General features: G+C 35.7%; 1 protein-coding gene across 2 annotated transcripts in view; it reads right to left on the bottom strand.

Annotated features, from left to right (window-relative positions):
• CNTN1 (contactin 1) overlaps nucleotides 1-21,091 on the bottom strand; it is a 430,610-nt gene that overhangs the window by 115,297 nt on the left and 294,222 nt on the right. For both annotated transcript variants that reach the window (XM_005896820.3, XM_005896822.2), the window contains exon 15: nucleotides 10,682-10,802. In XM_005896820.3, the coding sequence (XP_005896882.1) occupies nucleotides 10,682-10,802 (121 nt within the window). The remainder of the gene's footprint in view (nucleotides 1-10,681; nucleotides 10,803-21,091) is intronic.

Below are 21,091 nucleotides of genomic sequence, written 5' to 3'. Positions count from 1 at the left end.
ATTAATTAATGTAAAAGTCCTTTTGAATTAATTAAGGCATGCCATGCTTAAATAATAATTTTGAACATAAACCCACATTTGGTTATTTAATAATTTGAATATTGGAATTCTTGAACACAGTGTGAATATTTATGCCAGATACTGCAGAAGTCTAAATCCTGATTAAACACCAAGAGTTCCACTAACTTTTAACTTGACGGCAGTCTCATTTTCCTTCTGCTTTCACAAATAGCCAAGGTTCCTGAGTTAACCATACAAATACAACATTAAATAACCCAAGAGGAGGTAATTCAACCTTTTAAAATAAATGTCTCTGGCTTTATTTTTCCCTTGATGTTTAAAACCCCAACCACTATTTATTAGCATGTGCTGGACAATAATGGGAAAGTGAGCAGAGCAGAACTGCAATCAGTAACTTTCGTAGTAGCAGTTCTACAACAGACTTGGTAGTCTTCTGGCTATTATACCAAATTAACTATTGAACATTTTAGAGTATTAAAGTATTAAAATTTTAAAACCTTAGGTACAAAAGTTTTAGAAATTAACTATAGATTTTATTTATTCCTACTATCTGAAAGACATCTATTATCAGAAAATTGAATTGAGGTTCCAAGATAATTGTCACAAAATACATGGGTAATTCAAGGCAAGTCTCTCTTGAAATCTAAATTTTGTAGTAAAAAGGGATGGGAACAGTCTAGATGACCTCTAGGACTAATTCTAGATTTGAAATTGTATATTCCAGCTTTAAGATAAATGCAGGTATTTCATGTAGCTACTCTGAAGAAGTTAGAAGGGAAAAAAATGTAATTTTAGTGCATGCTTTTCTAATAACAGGGCCATTAGAGCCCTTTTATCTCAAACAAAGAAAATGTTTATTTCATGTTTTTTTAAGAAACAGTACTAATGAATCTGGAACAACGTCTCCAAGTAAATAGTTCAAAATTAAGTTTGTCTGGATAGCAAAGAGAGTATGCTTTGGATGTGAACTCTGCTAACAAAACATCTGGAAATAATAAATACCCAAGGGCATTTTCTGTAGAAAAGACTTAGCCAACTATTATGATTGTTAAAAATACAGCAGTATTATTCAGACTAAAAATTATATTGCCAGCTTCCATCAGGTTATTTATTTGACCATATTAGCTTAACTTAACCAACACAGAATTTAAAAGTGAGCTAGTCATCAACCAAAATAACCTCCTTAAGAAAGAATCTGGTAACCGTGTCATTAGGCCAAGTAATAAAAACTTCAGGGGATTACATCAAATAAAGATGACATCTTACTTACATTCATTTCCATTCTACAACTGTATTTTGACATTAGAAATAAAGTAGAAATACGCACACACATAATATTCTTGTCTAAATAAAAATCTACATAAAACTATGCATGTAAACTTCTAATATAAAAATACAAACTTGACTTGGGGATTCAATAGTTTGCATAGTTTTATATTATCCACTTTAACTCCAGTTATTCTTTTTCCAAAACATTTCCAAATTTCACATAGCATAGGTTAGTATTGAGATTCAAACTAAAAGTTTTGGAGAATCAAAGTCTTTTTATCTTTTGTTTGTTTTTTAATCTCAGCCTTGTATTAAGAAATGTTGTTTAATATGGTATTTAAGATATAAAAATGGGGGGCAGATATGAAAAGAATAATCATGACTGCATTTTCTATTTTTTCAATTTTAGTGACAAACATTATGTTCAGCCAGGTGTCAGGAGGGTGCTAACAGTTGGTAGCACTACCAAGGATATTTATTAATACAGCAGAAATGCCATGGAAAGTAGTAAAACACAGATGTCAAAGCCTAATTTCTTGCTTTTGTGGCCTAATATTATGGTCCATTTTTGAATATTGTCCAAAAGTGCACTCATAAAAGAGAATTTAACCTTGGCAAGCTACATAAATGTTCCCCAAAGTGCTGTCAAATGAATCCTGAGAAACCTTTCCTTATAAATGACACTTTTTTCTTTTAACTGAAAAGCATTAAGTCCTCTAGAAACATATTTAATTGCTAAAAACAACAGGGCTGTTGTGCACCAAAACTCACTTGATGAAGCAACCTGAATTACACTTTTATGGACCTATTAAGTACAACCTTTATTACAAAAACAATAACAAAATGGAAATTTGTATCAATCATCTTGATTTGGTTTCTTATATAAGAAGCCTAAAAATAGCTGTTTTTTGAACTAAAAATAATTTTAGACTATAAAGGTCTTTTAGCTATTAAACAATTTGTTTGAGTTCTAAATCCCCTTGGCTATATCATACATGCCTGTGTTTTAAAGTTTTATTCTGAAATTGCCTCTTTCACTAATACAATATTATTTTAAATTGAGGTCAGTGTGTGCTCTAACAGAAAAATAATTCACTAAAATTATCTACAAATTACTTTAAATGTCATAATACCAAGAATTGTATTACAATCTCTTATAAAAGTTATCTTCATTTTTATATTAGTTATATTTTATCATATCATTTTATATTAGCTCTAGCTGAGGAATATTTCATCTTATTTTGTATCTCTTTTTTTTACTTACTGTTGATACATAGATTGAGTGGTTCTTGATTAACTTTAGAGTTTTTGAAGCTGATTATCTTCCTTGGTGTGATTTAGTGCTTAAAGTTCAGGTGTGCTAAAATTATATAAGGGTGAGGGAAAACCACCTGGAGTTAACTCTTTTCTCACCACCTGAACTGCCTTCTTCCATTCCCATAACATTCCTGTCCTTACATCAGAGCTCCCTTCCTTGACTTCTAGCCAAATATTCATAAGTGTTTTTTCAGTTATTTGTTGAGACTTCTATTTGGTTTGCACAGGATAAACTGGAGGAAAAGAGGATCTTATTATCTTTCTGAAACACATTTCAAATGTCTTTATCTATTCGATAAACAAAACGACTTTCAAACCATTTTCCATGAATTCTCTAGAACAATAATTTCTGAAAACCATTTAAAGACCACTTCATCATGAGCATTGTGTAGTTTTATTAAAAAAAGAGACTTGCCAACTCAGGCCAGGTTTAAACATTTGGCTACTCTGGAATGGTATAATTTGATGCCCTCCATAATGACATTCTTTAAAAATACATCCAATACTTATTTGAAAAGAATACAGTAATGCATAGGGGAAAAGAGTGGAGGAGGGTTCTGGGTAAAGATGCAGGCAACACATTCTCCTCTACTGCCTTTGGTAATTCAACCCTGGTGCCAAAGCTGCAGCCCAACTCAGTCCTTCCCAGGCTTGGATCAACTTCCTCAGAAGGCAGTTTAGTAGCTGCCACTTGTTCAAACATTACTTCTGGGTATGCCGTAATCTACGCTTCCTAGTAATATTATGCTATTTTTGAAAAAAGAGAAAACATGTACATATTTTCTTTATATTTTCAGTGTGTTTTATGTTTATTGATTTTTTTTGTTAAAAATTTTTGGAGAAATTATAGATTCACATGCAATTGTGACTATTAATGAAGGAAGGTCCTGAATATCCTTCATTCATTTACTCACCACAGCAGTTTGCCTAACTAAATATATTAGCACAACCAGAAAACTGACATTGATACTATCCATCAAACTTGTAGTACAGATTTCACTAGTTTGTGTGTCTGTGTGCTTGCTTATTTCTAAGAAACTTTTAGTTTTATCACATGTGTAGACTTCAGTGACCATGACCAGAGTTAAGATACAGAACAATCTGATTATAAGGATTCCCTGCACTACATTTTTATGGCTACAACTACTCCCCTTCTTCTAATCTCTTTAAGTCATAACAACTGATAATCTAGTCTCCATCTCTATAATTTTCATTTCAAAAATGCTAAATAAATGGAGTCATAGAGTATGCAAATTGGCTGCTTTCCATGCAGCATTCATTTGAGATATAGCCAAATGGCACACATCACTAGATTATTATTCTTATTTCTGAATAGTAGTCCACAGTACTAGTATATTACAGTTTGTTTAACCGCTCTTATGTTTAAGAGTATTTGTTTCCAGTGTTGGACTATCATGAAGAAAACTGCTATGAACGCTGTCCCTAATCTTTTCTTAATTTGTCTGTAATTGTTATTTAACCCATCCAATGATTTATTTTAAATTTCCAATGATTGTTTATTGTTTGTAGTTCTTTTTTCCCCCAAACTGCTTCATTTCATAGTATCTTATTTCCAACTCATTTTTATCATTTTCTCTCTTATTTGTCTAAAGATTTAAGCATGATTATTTTTATTCTTATTCTGATGATGAGAGTCTCTGATGGACTCTAGACTTTATTGTTTTGTTTTTAATTCTCCCTGATTCATTTTTATGGCTTGTCATTTTTGACATAGTTCAGTATTTGATTTATCTAAATTTGTTGGAATCCTAAAAGGCTGTGTTGAATGCTATTTCAGAGATGGTATTCCTTTACATTTGCCTGGGCTCTGATGAAGAATGTTTACTGACTTATCTAAAATGTTTTGTGTTTCTAGTGAGTTTTTAGAACAGTGAATGAACACTTTGCCAAAAAAAAAAAAAGTTTTCATTTCTTTCAGTCAGGGCAGCTTGAATTCTATATATTGGGCTTTCAGGACAACATTGTTTAAATAAAGGTTGCTTTTACAAGAATAATGTCAACACTATAGAAATACTAAGAGAAATATTTCCAAACTGAAAGGATAGAACTAGTATAAAATGCAGTTTTGGACATCAAAGGTGAAAATTACATGGCCAGTACTACCTCATAACTTGAAATTGCTTGTATAACTGGAGAAATAGGCAATGTGTGTCACTTTTATGGTCTCTTTTCCTTGAGCATCTGTGGACTTAACTAGTGGGTAAAGCAATTGAAGTTCTACAGGTTTTTACATGTAAACACTTATGACTGCTACAGAATGACAATGGCTTATATTCGATTATTGGGCCATTTTCTATATTGTTTTCAGTTGACAACAATTGCTATTGTCTTCTTTATTTCTCAGTTCTAACAAACCTTAAATGGATAAGTGGGGAAGTGAGTTACCTCTGGGTAAAAAAGTCCTACAAAAGCAGATCTAATGTTACATTTTCCTTCAGCTATGTGTTTTTCTATATTTAATTTCAGTTTTATATTTAGAAACATTCATATTTAACTAATTCACTGCCTCCATTCTAAACTCAATTTAAAAATGATGATGAAAGGCACAAGCTTACAATACATTTTTCACTCTTATTCAAATTTTCATCAGGCTTTACCTGCACAACCACCCATCCAAACTGGCAAATACACACACACACACACACACACACACACACACATAGAATATAAGGGGGATACAAAATTTTCACTATGTATTAATTTACTGCAAGAGAACATAAGCTAAAAGATCCACATTTTCCAAATTATCCCTGAATATTTCTACTTTTGTTTAAGCCCTCTGATAAGGCATAATAGTGTATGTGTACTATGATGGATATATTGTCAAATTTTTTTTCTCAGTGATCATAAGAGGAAATTAGTTTCCCCTCTAATCTGTTCACTGTCCCTCTCACAGCACTGATATTCTCATAATTTTAGAAACGTCAGTTCAGATCACTGATATCTGAGTGTGAATTAGCACTGTGTGTGTGCATTAGTCACTTGGTTGTGTCCAACTCAGAGACCCCATGGACTGTAGCCCACCAGGCTCTTCTGTCCATGGAATTCCTCAGGCAAAATGCTGGAGTGGGTAGTCAGTCCCTTCTCCAAGGGATCTTCCTGACCAAGGGATCAAACCAGGGTCTCCTGCATTGCTGGCAGATTCTTTACCATCTAAGCCGTTGGGCATTAATTTACCTCAGATTTAGCAAGCTCTTATATATTGTCTAATATATAGCATGGTTAATATATTTATAGACAGATATATTCTTGAAAATTTGAAAGAAAACTGATTGAAAGCAATTTATAATCTAAATGTGCTATTAGACCTCACTACATAAAATTCATTAGTTTTTTATTAGCATGAGGTGAAAAATAATCCCTTAGGTTTTCTTTTTTTGAGAATCTTGGTCTAGATGAGGTAAAAAGAATAATAGATTAAATTCCTTGGTCTTTTAGCTAAAAGTGGCCTTTTGGGTCTTTGCTGGCTGTGGAAATTTAATGAAAGTGATAAATTCTCTTCCCAGGACAATCTAGATACTCATTGAATTTTCCATTTAACTTCAGGAGATCCATAGGCCACTTGAAGCCTATCACTGGATTCCAGGTTATGATTTCCTAGACTAAATAAAAAAACATAATGAGGTGGGTAAACAATATTACTAAAGTCATACTATGTCATTACTCATCATTATTTTAAGAAATAAGGAAAACTTTAATTCTATATTCCATGATATAAATATATAAATCATATCTGAAGGTTTACTTTATATATATTTTTGACAAAAGCTATGCAGAAATGCATCTGACTATTTGAATTTCAAATTTTTATTGATGCAAAATGAATATCTTATTAATAATGAAATTTGGAGAATGATTATGCTGCTGCTGCCGCTGCTAAGTCGCTTCAGTCATGTCCTACTCTGTGCGACCCCATAGATGGCAGCCTACCAGGCTCCCCTGTCCCTGGGATTCTCCAGGCAAGAATACTGGAGTGGATTGCCATTTCCTTCTCCAATGCATGAAAGTGAAAAGTGAAAGTGAAGTCGCTCAGTCGTGTCGGACCCCCAGCGACCCCATGGACTGCAGCCCACCAGGCTCCTCTGTCCATGGGATTTTCCAAGCAAGAGTACCGGAGTGGGGTACCATTGCCTTCTCCCTTATCAACGCTAAGACTGTCTTTTATCAATGCTAAGACTGTGAAGAAAGCTGAGTGCCGAAGAATTGATGCTTTTGAAATGTGGTGTTGGAGAAGACTCTTGAGAATCCCTTGGACTGCAAGGAGATCCAACCAGTCCATTCTAAAGGAGATCAGCCCTGGGTGTTCTTTGGAAGGAATGATGCTAAAGCTGAAACTCCAGTACTTTGGCCACCTCATGGGAAAAGTTGATTCATTGCAAAAGACGCTGATGCTGGGAGGGATTGGGGGCAGGAGGAGAAGGGGACAACAGAGGATGAGATGGCTAGATGGCATCGCTGACTCAATGGGTGTGAGTCTGAGTGAACTCTGGGAGTTGGTGATGGACAGGGAGGCCTGGCATGCTTCGATTCATGGGGTCGCATAGAGTCGGACACGACTGAGTGAATGAACTGAACTGAAGCAATTCTTTTTATCTGTGCTGTGCTGTGCTTGGTCGCTCAGTTGTGTCTGACTCTTTGCAACCCATGGACTGTAACCCACCAGGCTATAGTTTTTTTAACATTCTGTTATAGTGCAGGAACTCAGTTTCCATTGTTTTATGTTATTTTTCTTAGAACTAAAAGGCTTTAGAAGTAAAAACTTATATTTTCACATAATAACTGCTATACATTTTTATACTGGTTTTTACTTTTATAAAAAATACACACTATGATGATTATTAATTACTTAGTGTGAGTGGTCAAGATTATTAATATTCTTCAACTATATCTGCAAAACTTATTCTTCCCTCAGCATTCCAGGAGTTTACTGCAATTTTGATGGCTCATCTATAAAGAATACGCCTGTCAGTTCAGGAGACAGGGGTTTGATCTCCGGGTTAGAAAGATGCCTTGGAGAAGGAAATGGCAACCCACTCTAGTATTTTTGTCTGGGAAATCCCATGGACAGAGGGGCCTGGTGGGCTACCATCCATGGGGCTGCAAAGAGTATGGCATGACTTAGTGACTAAACAACAACAACATCTAAGTTATATGAAGACACTGATGTACATATATTATAATATAACCCCTATTGTGATAGGGCTTCCCAGGTGGTGCTAGTGGTAAAGAACTTGCCGGCCAATTTCAAGAGACGTAAGAGACATAAGTTCCATCCCTGGGTCAGGAAGAATCCCTGGAGGAGAACCCAGCAACCCACTCCAGTATTCTTGCCTGGAGAATCCCATGGACAGGGTGCAGTCTGCAGTGCAGTGGCAGGCTGCAGTCCATAGGGTCGTAAAGAGTTGGACACAGGGGAAGTGACTTAGCACACTTATTGCAATGCTAATAATAATCATTTAACATGCAAACAAAGTCAATTAAATGAAAACATAGGCTATCCTTGGAAGCAGCTTAGCAGCAAGTTGTCTGACTAGTAAAAACAGTGAATAATTCCTCTCCCAGATAACTCTCAGACAGATGTCCAAGAAAACAAAATGGAAATATTGAAACTATAGGAACTTTATTGAATTTAACATTTTGTAGCCTTGGAGTTTAATTAATTTTCAATGAGGGTTGTGTGTAATAAATACCTAGGTTTATTTGGATAAAGAAATTTCAGCTAGACTTCTAATACTCTAAAGAAGAATATATTTAACTGGAATAAGTGTTTTCAATATTTGCTCAGTGAGACTGGGGGACTCCATACTACCTTTGCTCTAGAGGAAAATGCAGGACATATATGAGATTGACTGAAATTATATTTTTGATCTGGATTTAGTATGGGTAATATTAAAAACCATGTGTATCATCTCAGTTACTAATAATTTATCTGATTATGCAAAAACTGATGAAAAGTACAATCAGATCAGATCAGTAGCTCAGTTGTGTCCAACTCTTTGCGACCCCATGAATTGCAGCACACTAGGCCTCCCTGTCCATCACCAACTCCCGGAGTTCACTGAGACTCAGGTCCATCGAGTCAGTGATGCCATCCAGCCATCTCATCCTCTGTCGTCCCCTTCTCCTCTTGCCCCCAATCCCTCCCAGCATCAGAGTCTTTTCCAATGAGTCAACTCTTCGCATGAGGTGGCCAAAGTACTGGAGTTTCAGCTTTAGCATCATTCCTTCCAAAGAAATCCCAGGGCTGATCTCCTTCAGAATGGACTGGTTGGATCATGGTCAATAAATATTTTAGTACGTAAAGTGTGGAAAAATAAAAATGTTAACATGCTATTGAGACAGAGGGAAAAGAGAACTATGAAGTTATGAAATAGAATTCTGCATCTCACTAAATATTATTAATAATAAAAACACTTATGTGAATTTCACAACTTAGTAGAGGAGATAACTCATATGCACAAATTGCTATAAAACTCATTCAACAAAATAGTTATTGTTACCGAGTTTAGAAAAGAGGGTTAATATTTAGGACATCAAAAAATGACTTATGAGTTTTGTACTTTTGAGCTAATCTTTGAAGGATGGAGGGCTTCCCTTGTGGCTCAGCTGGTAAAGAATCTGCCTGCAATGTGGGAGACCTGGGTTCAATCCCTGGGTTGGGAAGATCCCCTGGAGAAGGGAAAGGCTACTCACTCCAGTATTCTGTCCTGGAGAATTTCATGGACTGTATAGTCCATGGGGTCGCAAAGAGTCAGACTAGACTGAGCAACTTTCACCTCACCTTAAAGGATGGATAAGACTTGGGCAACAAGCAATGAAAACAGGATGTGGAAGGAATGTTGTGAACCAAGGAACAGAGGTAAAAATCTTAGGATATTTCTGTGGACTAGTTGGTCAGCAGGAATGGTGAGAGATTAAAGCTAAACAGGCCTAGGTCACCACACAGTATGGAACTTCTCAGGTGCTTAGCTAAAAGGAATGGTCTTCATTCTTTAGACAGTGTGAAGAGCAGATGAATGATTTTAAGTAAAGTGAGGCAGGTTTTGAGCTGGCCTCATAGCTATACAGCAGAGATCAGTAGCAAAGTGGTGGGATTTTCAATAAGCATATATCCAAGCACATTCTCAATCATTTATAAGAACAAAAGCACAGGTTTGAAAATCAGCAACAAATAGAAACATGATACCTGTAAAATCATTTTTTATTCTAAGATGATAGTGGCAAATGTGTTAACAATTGAGGTTATATATTATACAGAGTGAAGTAAGTCTGAAGAAAAACACCAATATAGTATACTAATGCATATATATATGGAATTTAGAAAGATGATAATGATGACCCTATATGAGAGACAGCAAAAGAGTCACAGATGTAAAGAACAGTCTTTTGGACTCTGTGGGAGAAGGAGAGGGTGGGATGATTTGAGAGGGTAGTATTGAAACATGTATATTATCATATGTGAAACAGCCCAGGTTCAATGCATGAGACAGGGTGCTCAGGGATGGTGCACTGGCAGGACCCTGAGGGATGGGATGGGGAGGGAGGTGGGAAGAGGGTTCAGGAGGGGGGACACATTTACACCCATGGCTGATTCATGTCAATGTACAGCAAAACCCACTACAATATTGTAAAGTAATTAACCTCCAATTAAAATAAATAAATTAATTAAAAAAACAATTAAGGTTATAAATAAACGTCATCAGTATATTTTTTTTTCCATAAAAGATTAAAAAAGGAAACATGCTGTTCAAACACGAGAAGTATTAGCAGAAACTGAGAACTTCTGGTAAGTACTAGGTTTAAAAGCACAAACGTTTAGTAGGAGGTATGTGGTATAAGTTTCTAGAAGATATGTAGTTAGTAAAACAAACAAAATCAGTTTTGTTTACTACTTGTCTGGCATAAATCAGTCTTAGGCATGGGTGAAGAGCTGTTCTCAAAGATTGAGACTCTAAATATATAAGAATTTGTACCAGAGTTACCAGAAAATTATACATATTTATGCAAGTCAAATAGCTTTGGTTTTATGATTCTAAAATGTCGAAACTCTTACCTCGCACAACAAGGTCAGCAGAGGCTGAAGAATTGTCTACAATTGTCTGAGCTGTGCACGTGTACCTCCCAGCGTGTTTCAACTGGGCATTTCGGATGAGCAGCTCCCCATTGGAATCCAGCTGTCGGCAAAAACAGCAGTCATTCAAATCAGTAACTTTTTCACCAATTAAGTGGTATTTAGCATATGAGAGGTACATTTTCCCCTAACAAAATGCAACCATTTTCATTAAAAGGCATCTCTTTTGGATGTACTGACAGTGTGTTCTTATGTTACTTAAACTTCTGGTCTTCAGTATCTGAAGCGAAAAATAGAGTGAATGACTTAAGGTCCATTTTAGCTCTAATGTCTTTAGCATCCCATTATTCTTATAATCAGAGGTCCTTTTGAGAAAACCCACAGGATGAAACTTGATATTGATGTTGAATATCAATGAGGATACATACATGCTCTTTGGCTACGAAGAATTATTAATTTCAAGATGTGTCACCGTTCATTTTACAATGATAATGAACGTGTGTAGAAAATGTTAAAATGGACAATTCTACTAACATGTTCCATTTGGGCCAAAATATAAGCTCCATGTGGGGAAGGATTTTTGTCTCGTTCACTGCTCTATGCCCAGTGCTTAGAATAGTGTTTAACATATTTTTTGAGAAAGGCTTAAAGGAATTTTGCTTGTGAATGACAAGGTACCATTTCAATGCAATTTCTAAAAATAGCTAATATTTATCAAAAGTCTCCTCTGTACAGCTTTTCTCATTCCATTCTCTTCTGTGGACAGTTCTATGAGATGAGTCCTAATTTGTACATTTTATTAAAGACAAAAGTTAGACAGAGCATCCAAGTAATTTAACTATAGTTACTTTGTTTGTTTGGTTAGGAGGAGCATAACATAGTCCATACTCATTATCTCCAAATATCCTCTTAAAAGACAAATACAGAAAATTCAATTTTTAAACAGACATTTGGTTTTCTAGCGAATCAAAAATATTGATTTACTATTGCGATCATAGATATCCAGATAGATAAAAGGATGAAAAACTAATGGTTAAGTCAGTTTTTCATGAAGGCATTGTTTCTTTTATACGACATACTTGCAAATTTTAAATTCTGATTATTTAATGACTGTATGTAAAATGAATGCTCTGCTTCACCATTGGTTCTGCCAGTGGGCCCTTTACATATTAAATTTCCTGCTGGTCTTAGAAAGTATTTGGGTTGCAATCCTTGCTTGATTAATAAGATTAATTAAGAATTTAGTTATAATCAGAACAGATTGATTCAATTGATTGTAACAGAATACTGCTAACTTCATATAAATATCTGGTCAGTGGCCACACACCTTATTCCTTGCTCTTAGCCAGTTTCAGTAAAAACACAGCTACAGATAATACAATTTCATGTTAGTTGTAGATCTTCCTGCCCCTTGAGGTCTAAATTGGGTAAAAATTCAGATTTCAAGATTTCTGTGCAGTCCTAAGGTAGGGGATTTCTTTCCCTCTGTTCTCTTGTCCATTTATTTTTTTTTTGCTATATTAAGGAGCCTTGGACCAACCCTTTCTCTATTTTGCCTTGAAACCTACTAACACAATGCTTCCCCTAGTAAAGTAGGTTTACAGGAGAGTTGAAGTTCAAGGAATTGGTTGTATCCCACAAAGTAGAGCAATTATCATCCAATACATATTTCTATTCTTAAAAGTCCTATAGGTCATACTTTAATTGAGGATTTCTCAGTGACCTTTACTTCTCCCAGTTCCCTGCCATCTTGTTGGCGTTTGTTCCCAGTCCCATATCTTACCTCTGACTGCTCTTTCTTGTTTCCTCTAGAAACAATCAACTATTCTTCTTTCTTTATGTTGAGCTACTTAATTCCTGTATGATTGCTTGCATCCTGACCATACCTAATTATCAAAACCCGACTTTCTGTTTTTAGCTTTTGCCATTTATTTACCTTACTCCTCGATCCATTTCAAGCTGGTTCCTGCTTCTTAAACTCATTTTGCATGATTTCTGATAGCATTTGACCTTCTGTCCCCCAAAACTCAACTTTTCTTGTCATCTGTGACAGCACATTTTCCAGAAATTTTGAGAAAACTCTCAACCCTTTCTCTTCTTCAGTTTCAATTCCATCATATGAATTATTGGATTTATCCCTTTCTCTTCATCACCATTCCTCTGCCTTTGTCCAAGCTACCAATATCCGTCACTGAACTGCTGCTGCTGCTGCTGCTGCTAAGTCACTTCAGTCGTGTCCAACTCTGTGTGACCCCATAGACAGAAGCCCGCCAACCTCCCCCATACTTGGGATTCTCCAGGCAAGAACACTGGAGTGGGTCACTGAACTACTATATCCTATTTGGTCATGACCTCCACCCAGTTCCTATTTATTCTCTTCTCCATTTGGCACCCACAGTGACCTTTTAAAAATGCAAATATGATCAAAGCATCCCTTTCTATAAAAACAAACAAAAACCTTTAAAAATATTCCCCTTCTTGGAATAAAAGCTGTAAGTGGTATGATGGTCAACCTGGATCCATTCTCTAAATTCTGTCCAATATTCCAGCTCACCAAGTGCCACCATTTCACTTACACTCTGCTTTCCAGAACATTCCCTTTTTAAGGCTTAATGTATCTTGTTATCTCTTATCCCTTGTTCTCCAAAGTGTTTCCTCTCCTGGATTTGGTCCCCTTATATCCTACCCTCTCCCCACCTTCACCGAAATAACATTTACCGTCCCTGACCAGATTCAGTTCAAGTCATTTCCCTAAGGCAGTCTTTCTACTTTCTGTTGTTATGTTTTGCCATAGCACAATTTACTTAATGTGAAATTATATATCTCATTTCAGTAAAATATTTATACAATTATATGATTAAAGTTGGTTTCCCTGAAGGAAAAACCTTCCCTATTTTATTCAGCTTTGTATCCCTGTGTTACTCACATACAGCTGCATGTGCTGTATCTCTAGCACCAGCACAGCAGTGCCAGGAACATAAGACCAAAAGTACATCATCTGAATGGACAAGTCGACATGCTTATTAAGACTCCTGACATCAAATCTTGAGATAATATGTACTTACTTTTTAGCTACAAGCAGAATTAGAATAGGAAATTCATATAGTCTATCACAATTGCAGCATTTTGTAAGCACATGATGAGACTTATTTTGGTGTCAGGATGAAACACATTCTTGCTACTTCCTTTCCCACTTCCTGTACCCCAGTAACTTACACTTTACTATGTGTTCTCTTTTCTGCAGACCTTTGTTTACATATTGTTTCCATTGCCTGGATTCTCTCATTTCCCACTTCTATCACTTGGTTAGCTTCTAGTTGTTAGCTGCTCCTTTCTCCTCTGGAATCCAAAGTCCCAGTTATGGAGTTGTCCCTTGTATATTTTCATTGTAACTATTCCTTTCTACTCTAATTGTTTAGCTTTTAATTTCTTCTACTAGATTGTAATTCTTTGAGAAAGAATTTAGGACTTATTTATTATTATATACAAATTACATATTGTGATATCTGACATACAAGAGGAATTCAGCCAATAAATATGGAATAAATGAATTAAAAGAGTTATTATCTACAATGTTTTTGATAAATTCTTTTAGTAATTTCTTGTGATTTTTCAGGTAAGATAATGATCATATTATCAGATAAAATACCTGAATTAAGAACAACTGTTGCTGTCATATTCATGAGATCAACTGTCAGTTAATATTATATTTCAAATTATTTGAAAACTAATTTCATGAGTAAATATAAACATTTTAGGAATAATATGTAAATTTATAGAGGAAAGAATGCAGTTGACATATAAGAAAATGGACACCTCTAAGTTTTACAACCACCTGTATCTGTGGTAGGGGCTTCCCTGGTGGCACAGTGATAAAGAATTTGCCTATATTGTAGGAGACATGGGTTCAATTCCTGAGTTTGGAAGATCCCCTGGAGAAGGAAATGGCAACCCATTCCATTATTCTTGCCTGGAAAATCTGGTGGACAGAGGAGCCTTGCAGGCTTTAGTACATGGGGTCTAAAGAGTCAGACTCAACTTAACAATTACACAACAACGACAATATCTGTTGTAAAGAATTAAGCCTACCAAAAAAAAAAAAAAAAGCCTTTACAGAGGCCAAATTTGTAATGCAAATCACAAATTTACAAAGAGAGGTTTGCCTTTCCCTCAGCTTCTGGAAGGTAATCTTTAGTATCTTTCTCTGCCTGGTTATCTTGGGTCATACTAAACAATTCTAATCATGCGATTTAGGGTGGCCATTAGCTGCAACTGTGTAGTTTTAGAGTAGGGGCTGGCCATGCCCAAAAGATGAATATTGTGACTTCTAGTAGCAGCTTTGCTGCTGCTGCTGCTGCTGCTGCTGCTAAGTCGATTCAGTCCTGTCTGACTCTGTGCAACCCTATAGATGGCAGCCCACCAGGCTCCCCCGTCCCTGGGAGTCTCCAGGCAAGATCACTGGAGTGGGTTGCCATTTCCTTCTCAATGCATGAAAGTGAAAAGTGAAAGTGAAGTCGCTCAGTGGTGTCCGACTCTTAGCAACCCCACGGACTGCAGCCTACCAGGCTCCTCTGTCCATGGGATTTTTCCAGGCAAGAACACTGGAATGGGTTGCCATTTCCTTCTCCAAGTAGCAGCTTTGAGTCATGTAGTAATCATCAACCTAGAGATTGAGATTAACTATTATATTTGGGCAATCAATCAATGCCGATATGATTAAGCCCCAACTAAATCTCTGGACATCAAAACTCAAGAAAGACTCCCTGGTTGGCAATACTCTGTGCATACTGCCGCACACCAAAGTGATACAGTAACACATCTTGACTCCAAGGGGAGAGAACAAGGGAAGCTCTGTGTTTGGTACATCTTCTGGACTCCACCCCATGCACTTCTTCCCTTGGCTGATTTTAATCTGCATGTTATTCCACGGGGTAGCAAAGAGTCGGACACAACTTAGTGACTAAACAGTAGCAGCAGCATTCAGGTAATAAATTATCATCATAAGCATAATAGCTTTCAGGGACTTCTAGAAAATCAAAGTTGAGGGTGGTTTTGGCAACTCTTGGAACTTGTAGTTGGTTTCAGAACTGAAGATTGTCTTGGGAACTTGCCTAACTTTGTAGTTGGCCAATTCCTCATAACCAACTCCTCATATTCCTACTAAGTAGAATTCATCTAAGAGAGGAAGTAAATAAATATTATTTTATTATTTATAACTCTTTTTAGAAATATTTGAAGTAAATACAGAGTAAAATTGTGTATATAGGGAAGGTAATAATAGAAGAGTTTTTCTTGAGCCATCATAGAGACTAACTGGCACATATTTTTCAAGAAAATTCTAGTGAGAAAAAATAATGTAAAGTAACTATAGTAAAATAAAAATAATCAATCACTATATATTTATAAAACAGACTAATGTACTTTTACATCCTTAATAGACTGAATTTTGACACTAAATATTCAGTAATGAAAAGATATTAAATAAAACAGTTTAACACTATTATGACACAAGATAATAGCTATATTTTAGAAAGAATAATGTTTGCATGAAGTGAAAAGCACTTAGCTCTATTATATGCTTTTATTATGTGAACTCACTACTTTGGTTGCTTCATGCATCTAATGAAAGATAATCCTGTTGTTAAACTCTGGCTATTTCAATGAGCTATGTGATTAGATTGGAATTAAAAATAAAACACTTCAGAAATTAATTTTTTTTAAAATTCAACCTTATAATAAAAAAATGAGGGCAAAAATAATCTTAAAAAATTGTGGAACCATAACTACTCTTTGTAAAATACTTGAATGCTATATACCTAATAATCTTCTTTTAATGAAATTGCTATAATTTCCTCCCAAAATCTCAGTTTGAAGCATATTGCTTCTTTATATTCACTTACTTAATTCTGAGAGGAATAATGTGGTCATTTTTTTTATACTTTTCACATGCAATGAAAAATACAAACTATTTTATGTCTTAACATATCATATTAAAGTTATACTTACTGAATCTTCAGAATTAACTCCTTAAAAACTTTTAATTAAACTATTCTAAAAGTTTAATGCTAAACTCACTTTAAATGTCAGCCCTGTTTTAAACATTAGGACTTGGGTAGCTAATGATATGGAGAAGGCAATGGCACCCCACTCCAGTACTCTTGCCTGGAAAATCCCATGGACAGAGCGGCCTGGTAGGCTGCAGTCCATGGGGTTGCGAAGAGTCGGACATGATCCAGTGACTTCACTTTCACTTTTCACTTTCATGCATTGGAGAAGGAAATGGCAACCCACTCCAGTGTTCTTGCCTGGAGAATCCCAGGGACAGGGGAGCCTGGTGGGCTGCCGTCTATGAGGTCGCACAGAGTCAGAGAGGACTGAAGCGACTTAGCAGCAGCAGCAGCAGCAGCTAATGATAGGTTTACTCACATAAAACAATAATAAGGTACTTTAACATTTATTCTCATTTGGTCTATTTTTGGTGAAGGTGTGGTGTTGAAACACCTCAAAAGGAAAGCAAAGAAAAAATATACTATATCACTTCCAATCGAGTTGTGTATGTACAAAAGCTTTGCTGAAGCTTTTATAAATGATGCTAGCGCTTTCCATACCTCAGGAGAAGTTGAGGTTCTCAGTGGTTGACAGAACGCTTACGAAGCAAGTAAAGATCATGGATCTCAGCACATTCTAGCCGCAAATTAGATACGAATGCTCTCTATATTTTCACTACAAACCGCTGCTTGGCTGAATTACAAAATGCTTCCCTTCATATGAGGAGGGTTGAATCACATACTGGAAATTGTGATAGCACAGCTCAGGGATGTTCCAAAGTGTATATGTGGTTTACCACTGAGAAATTTCCCAAATTTAAGTCAAAAGACTTTCAAAATATAAATGCCCATTCCTTCCTTCCCCTTCTCCCATGAACTAACTTTGAAAAATCATTCCTGTAGTATAAATGAATCTGAATTACTAAGTTGTATTAACAAATTCAATTAACCATAATGAACAAAGAAATATGCTAAATGGTATGTATATACAAGGTCTGAATAAAGCTTAGAACTCATAATGTCTCTATAGAAATATCTATTTTGTTACATTGAAGTTCAGAATGAAGAGACAAATATAGAAGGTTGGACAAAAGCAGAGCCTTTAAAGAGAATATTTTAGAAACCTATAAGGAAAATTAATAAATATGTATAAAACATGCTATATCTATGAAAAATATTTTTCTTTTTTACTTTTGGCTTGCTAGGTTAAAAAAAGGATAACTGCAGCAAATTCGTCAGATGCAACTGCAAACTTTAACATCACCATCATCAACACAACAACAAATATTTAGTAAGGGTTTTATAGGTGCCAGAGGCTAATACAAATACTTTGCATGTGAAAATTCATTTACAACCACTACCCTAGGAGAGAGGTGCTATTCTTCACTTTATTTTAGAGATGAGGACACAACACTACTCTTACTACAACCACTACTACTGCTACCACTGTTGCTGTGAATAGGATACTACTTCTGCTGCCACTAACACCACTATTAAGAATGCTAGCACAACTTCTACTATTGCTACTGCCATTGCTATTGCTACTGTGAACTATTAATATTTGATCTAACTTATTTATTAAAGGCTCTTTAGATGCTTGGCTTAGTGGTAAAGAATCTGCCTGCCAATGCAGGAGATGCAGGAAACTCGGGTTCATTCCCCAGGCCAGGAAGTTCCCCTGGAGGAGGAAATGACAACCCACTCCACTGTCCTTGCCTGGAGACTCCCATGGACAGAGGAGCCCGGTGGTCTACAGTCCATAGGGTCACAAAGAGTCAGACATGACTGAGCACACACACACTACGCTAGATGCTTGGCAATGGGCTTGCTACTTTAAATATATTTTCTTATTTTTTGTATAATGTTCAGGGAGATATAGTTAATCTTTCTATTTTATGGATAAGGGATTTGAGATTTTAATTTAAGCTACTTGTAGAAGGCTTCCCAGGCGGCTCAGTGGTAAAGAATCTGCCTGCCGAGCAGAAGACCCAGGTTCATTCCCTGGGTTGGGAAGATCCCCTGGAGAAGGAAATGGCAACCTATTCTGGTATTCTTGCCTGGGAAATCCCATGTACAGAGAATGTAGCCCTGGTGGGCTACAGTCCGTGGAGTCACAAAAGATTTGGACACAACTTAATGACCAGACAACAACAACAAAGAAGGCTCAATAATTAACCTATTTTCACCAAGTTAGGCTGCTGCCAAAGCAGTACTTCATGGATCAAACATTTGAATTTAGGTTCACAGTTTAGTAGGTAAAAGTGGATATTTTCTCACAACAGGAAAAATACAACATGTTATTATTTTCTTTTTTATTTAAATTTTAACCTAAACACTAAAGCATAAGAAAATAGAATAGTACCATGGCCACCCATATACTAACCAATTAGATTCAACAATTACAAATTTCTTGCCATATTTGCTTTTATCTATGTATCAAGTTATGTATCTATCTAGTGTTGAACCCTTAAAAAATAAATTATGATACTATAATTCATTTCTTAAAACATTAAATTGAATCTCCAAAAAAGTAAGGCTATTATCTTAATCACAAAATCATTTTCACACATGGCATAATTAACCTATTCAAGTTAGTGTTATTTTAAGTAATGTACCAGCTCTAAATTTGTTTGAATGTTAAAAAAAAAACTTGAAAATATAGGGCTTACAAAAAATTTATGATTGTCATAACAAATAGACACACTTAAATATATTAGGGAAATCATGTAGGACAACTACTAAGATGTTGCCCAGTACTTATAGGATCAATGGAACACTGACTATCCCTAAATTTGGCTATTCTGATGGCTAAAGTGTTCAATTTTGATCAATTGGATCATTTTAAATTAAAATTCACAAGGAAGGAAATGTCTACTAAGCATTTTAAATGATGGCCAAAACCTTGAAAGCCTTAGGTTTAGCACCCCTATTTTAGAGTTGAAAGAAAACCTTGAACACTTAATTTGTATGGTTTTTGAATTGATTTCCACTAGCCTCAGAGTTCCAAAACCTTCATGGATTGCTTGGTAGAAAGAAGGGATCAGAACAAGATGTGTTTTGGGATAGGAAGATGTGAGAGACCCTACAGTTAGGTCTTTGGGTTCCTACAACTGTGAAATCCTCACAGATTCTCAGAAATTGTGCATACAATTTCTTCAGTCAGAGTAATTTTAACTTCACCTTGAATATTTATTTGAGTTCTAATTTAAATTTAACTTTTCTTTGGGATAAGAATTCTACTGCTAAAAGCCTTCTGTTGCTGTTTTTCAAAATTTCTGCTGTGGCCCAACTTCCTCATATGACAGATGAGAAGCCTGAGGCTCAGAGTGACTGCTTTGCTGAAGGTCATATAATTTGTCAAGGGCAAAACCACAACAGAACTCTAGACTTTTAGATAATGTTCTGTTTTCAAAAACTAGATTTTAAAAATGTTATATTTTGGGGGAATATGATAGCTAATGACAAAATAGTATATTTCTAGTGTGATATAATAAATAAAACATCAAAATCAACAACATGAAATTATAAAATAAAATTCCTAAGACACCAAAAATTTATGCTTATTTTCCCTTTTATTTTATATATGTATTTCTATATACACACTATATTTTGCAAGCATAAAGAACCAGAATAATTACTCCAATGATTGTTAAGTATGCAAGGAGTTTTACGTAAAACAAATTGGACTTTAATTTTGAATGAATTTTTGGAAATTTTTCCAAGCCAATGCATTTCTGAAGAATAAAGACTTGCAGCCATATATGCTTAGTTCTATTTATTACTTTGCCAACAAAGGTCTGTCTAGTCAAAGCTATGGTTTTTCCAGTAGTTATGTATGGATATGAGAAAGCTGAGTGCCGAAGAATTGATGCTTTTGAACTGTGGTGTTAGAGAAGACTCTTGAGAGTCCTCTGGACTGCAAGGAGATCAAACCAGTCAATCCTAAAGGAAATCAGTCCTGATTATTCATTGGAAGGACTGATGCTGAAGCTGAAGCTCCAATACTTTGGCCACCTGATGTGAAGAAATGACTCATTAGAAAAGTCCCTGATACTGGGAAAGATTGAAGGCAGGAGGAGAAGGGGACAACAAAGGATGAGATGGTTGGATGGCATCATCAACTCAATGGACATGAGATGAAGTTCTGGGAGTTGGTGATGGACAGGGAAGCCAGGCGTGCTGCAGTCCTAGGGATTGCAAAGAGTTGGACACAACTGAGCAAATGAACTGAACCGAGCATGATCTTCAACAAATGGTTCCTAAAGACTAGACTGTGGAACTGTCTGTTAGAGAATAACTGTAGTTGGCATGATCTCTACCCTGGAAGCGTGATGATACAGAAAAA

Source organism: Bos mutus, chromosome 5 (genome assembly GCF_027580195.1).
Source record: "Bos mutus isolate GX-2022 chromosome 5, NWIPB_WYAK_1.1, whole genome shotgun sequence".
NCBI lineage: Eukaryota > Metazoa > Chordata > Mammalia > Artiodactyla > Bovidae > Bos > Bos mutus.
Note: the sequence above shows the minus strand (reverse complement) of the source record. Positions and strands in the feature narration are given on the sequence as shown.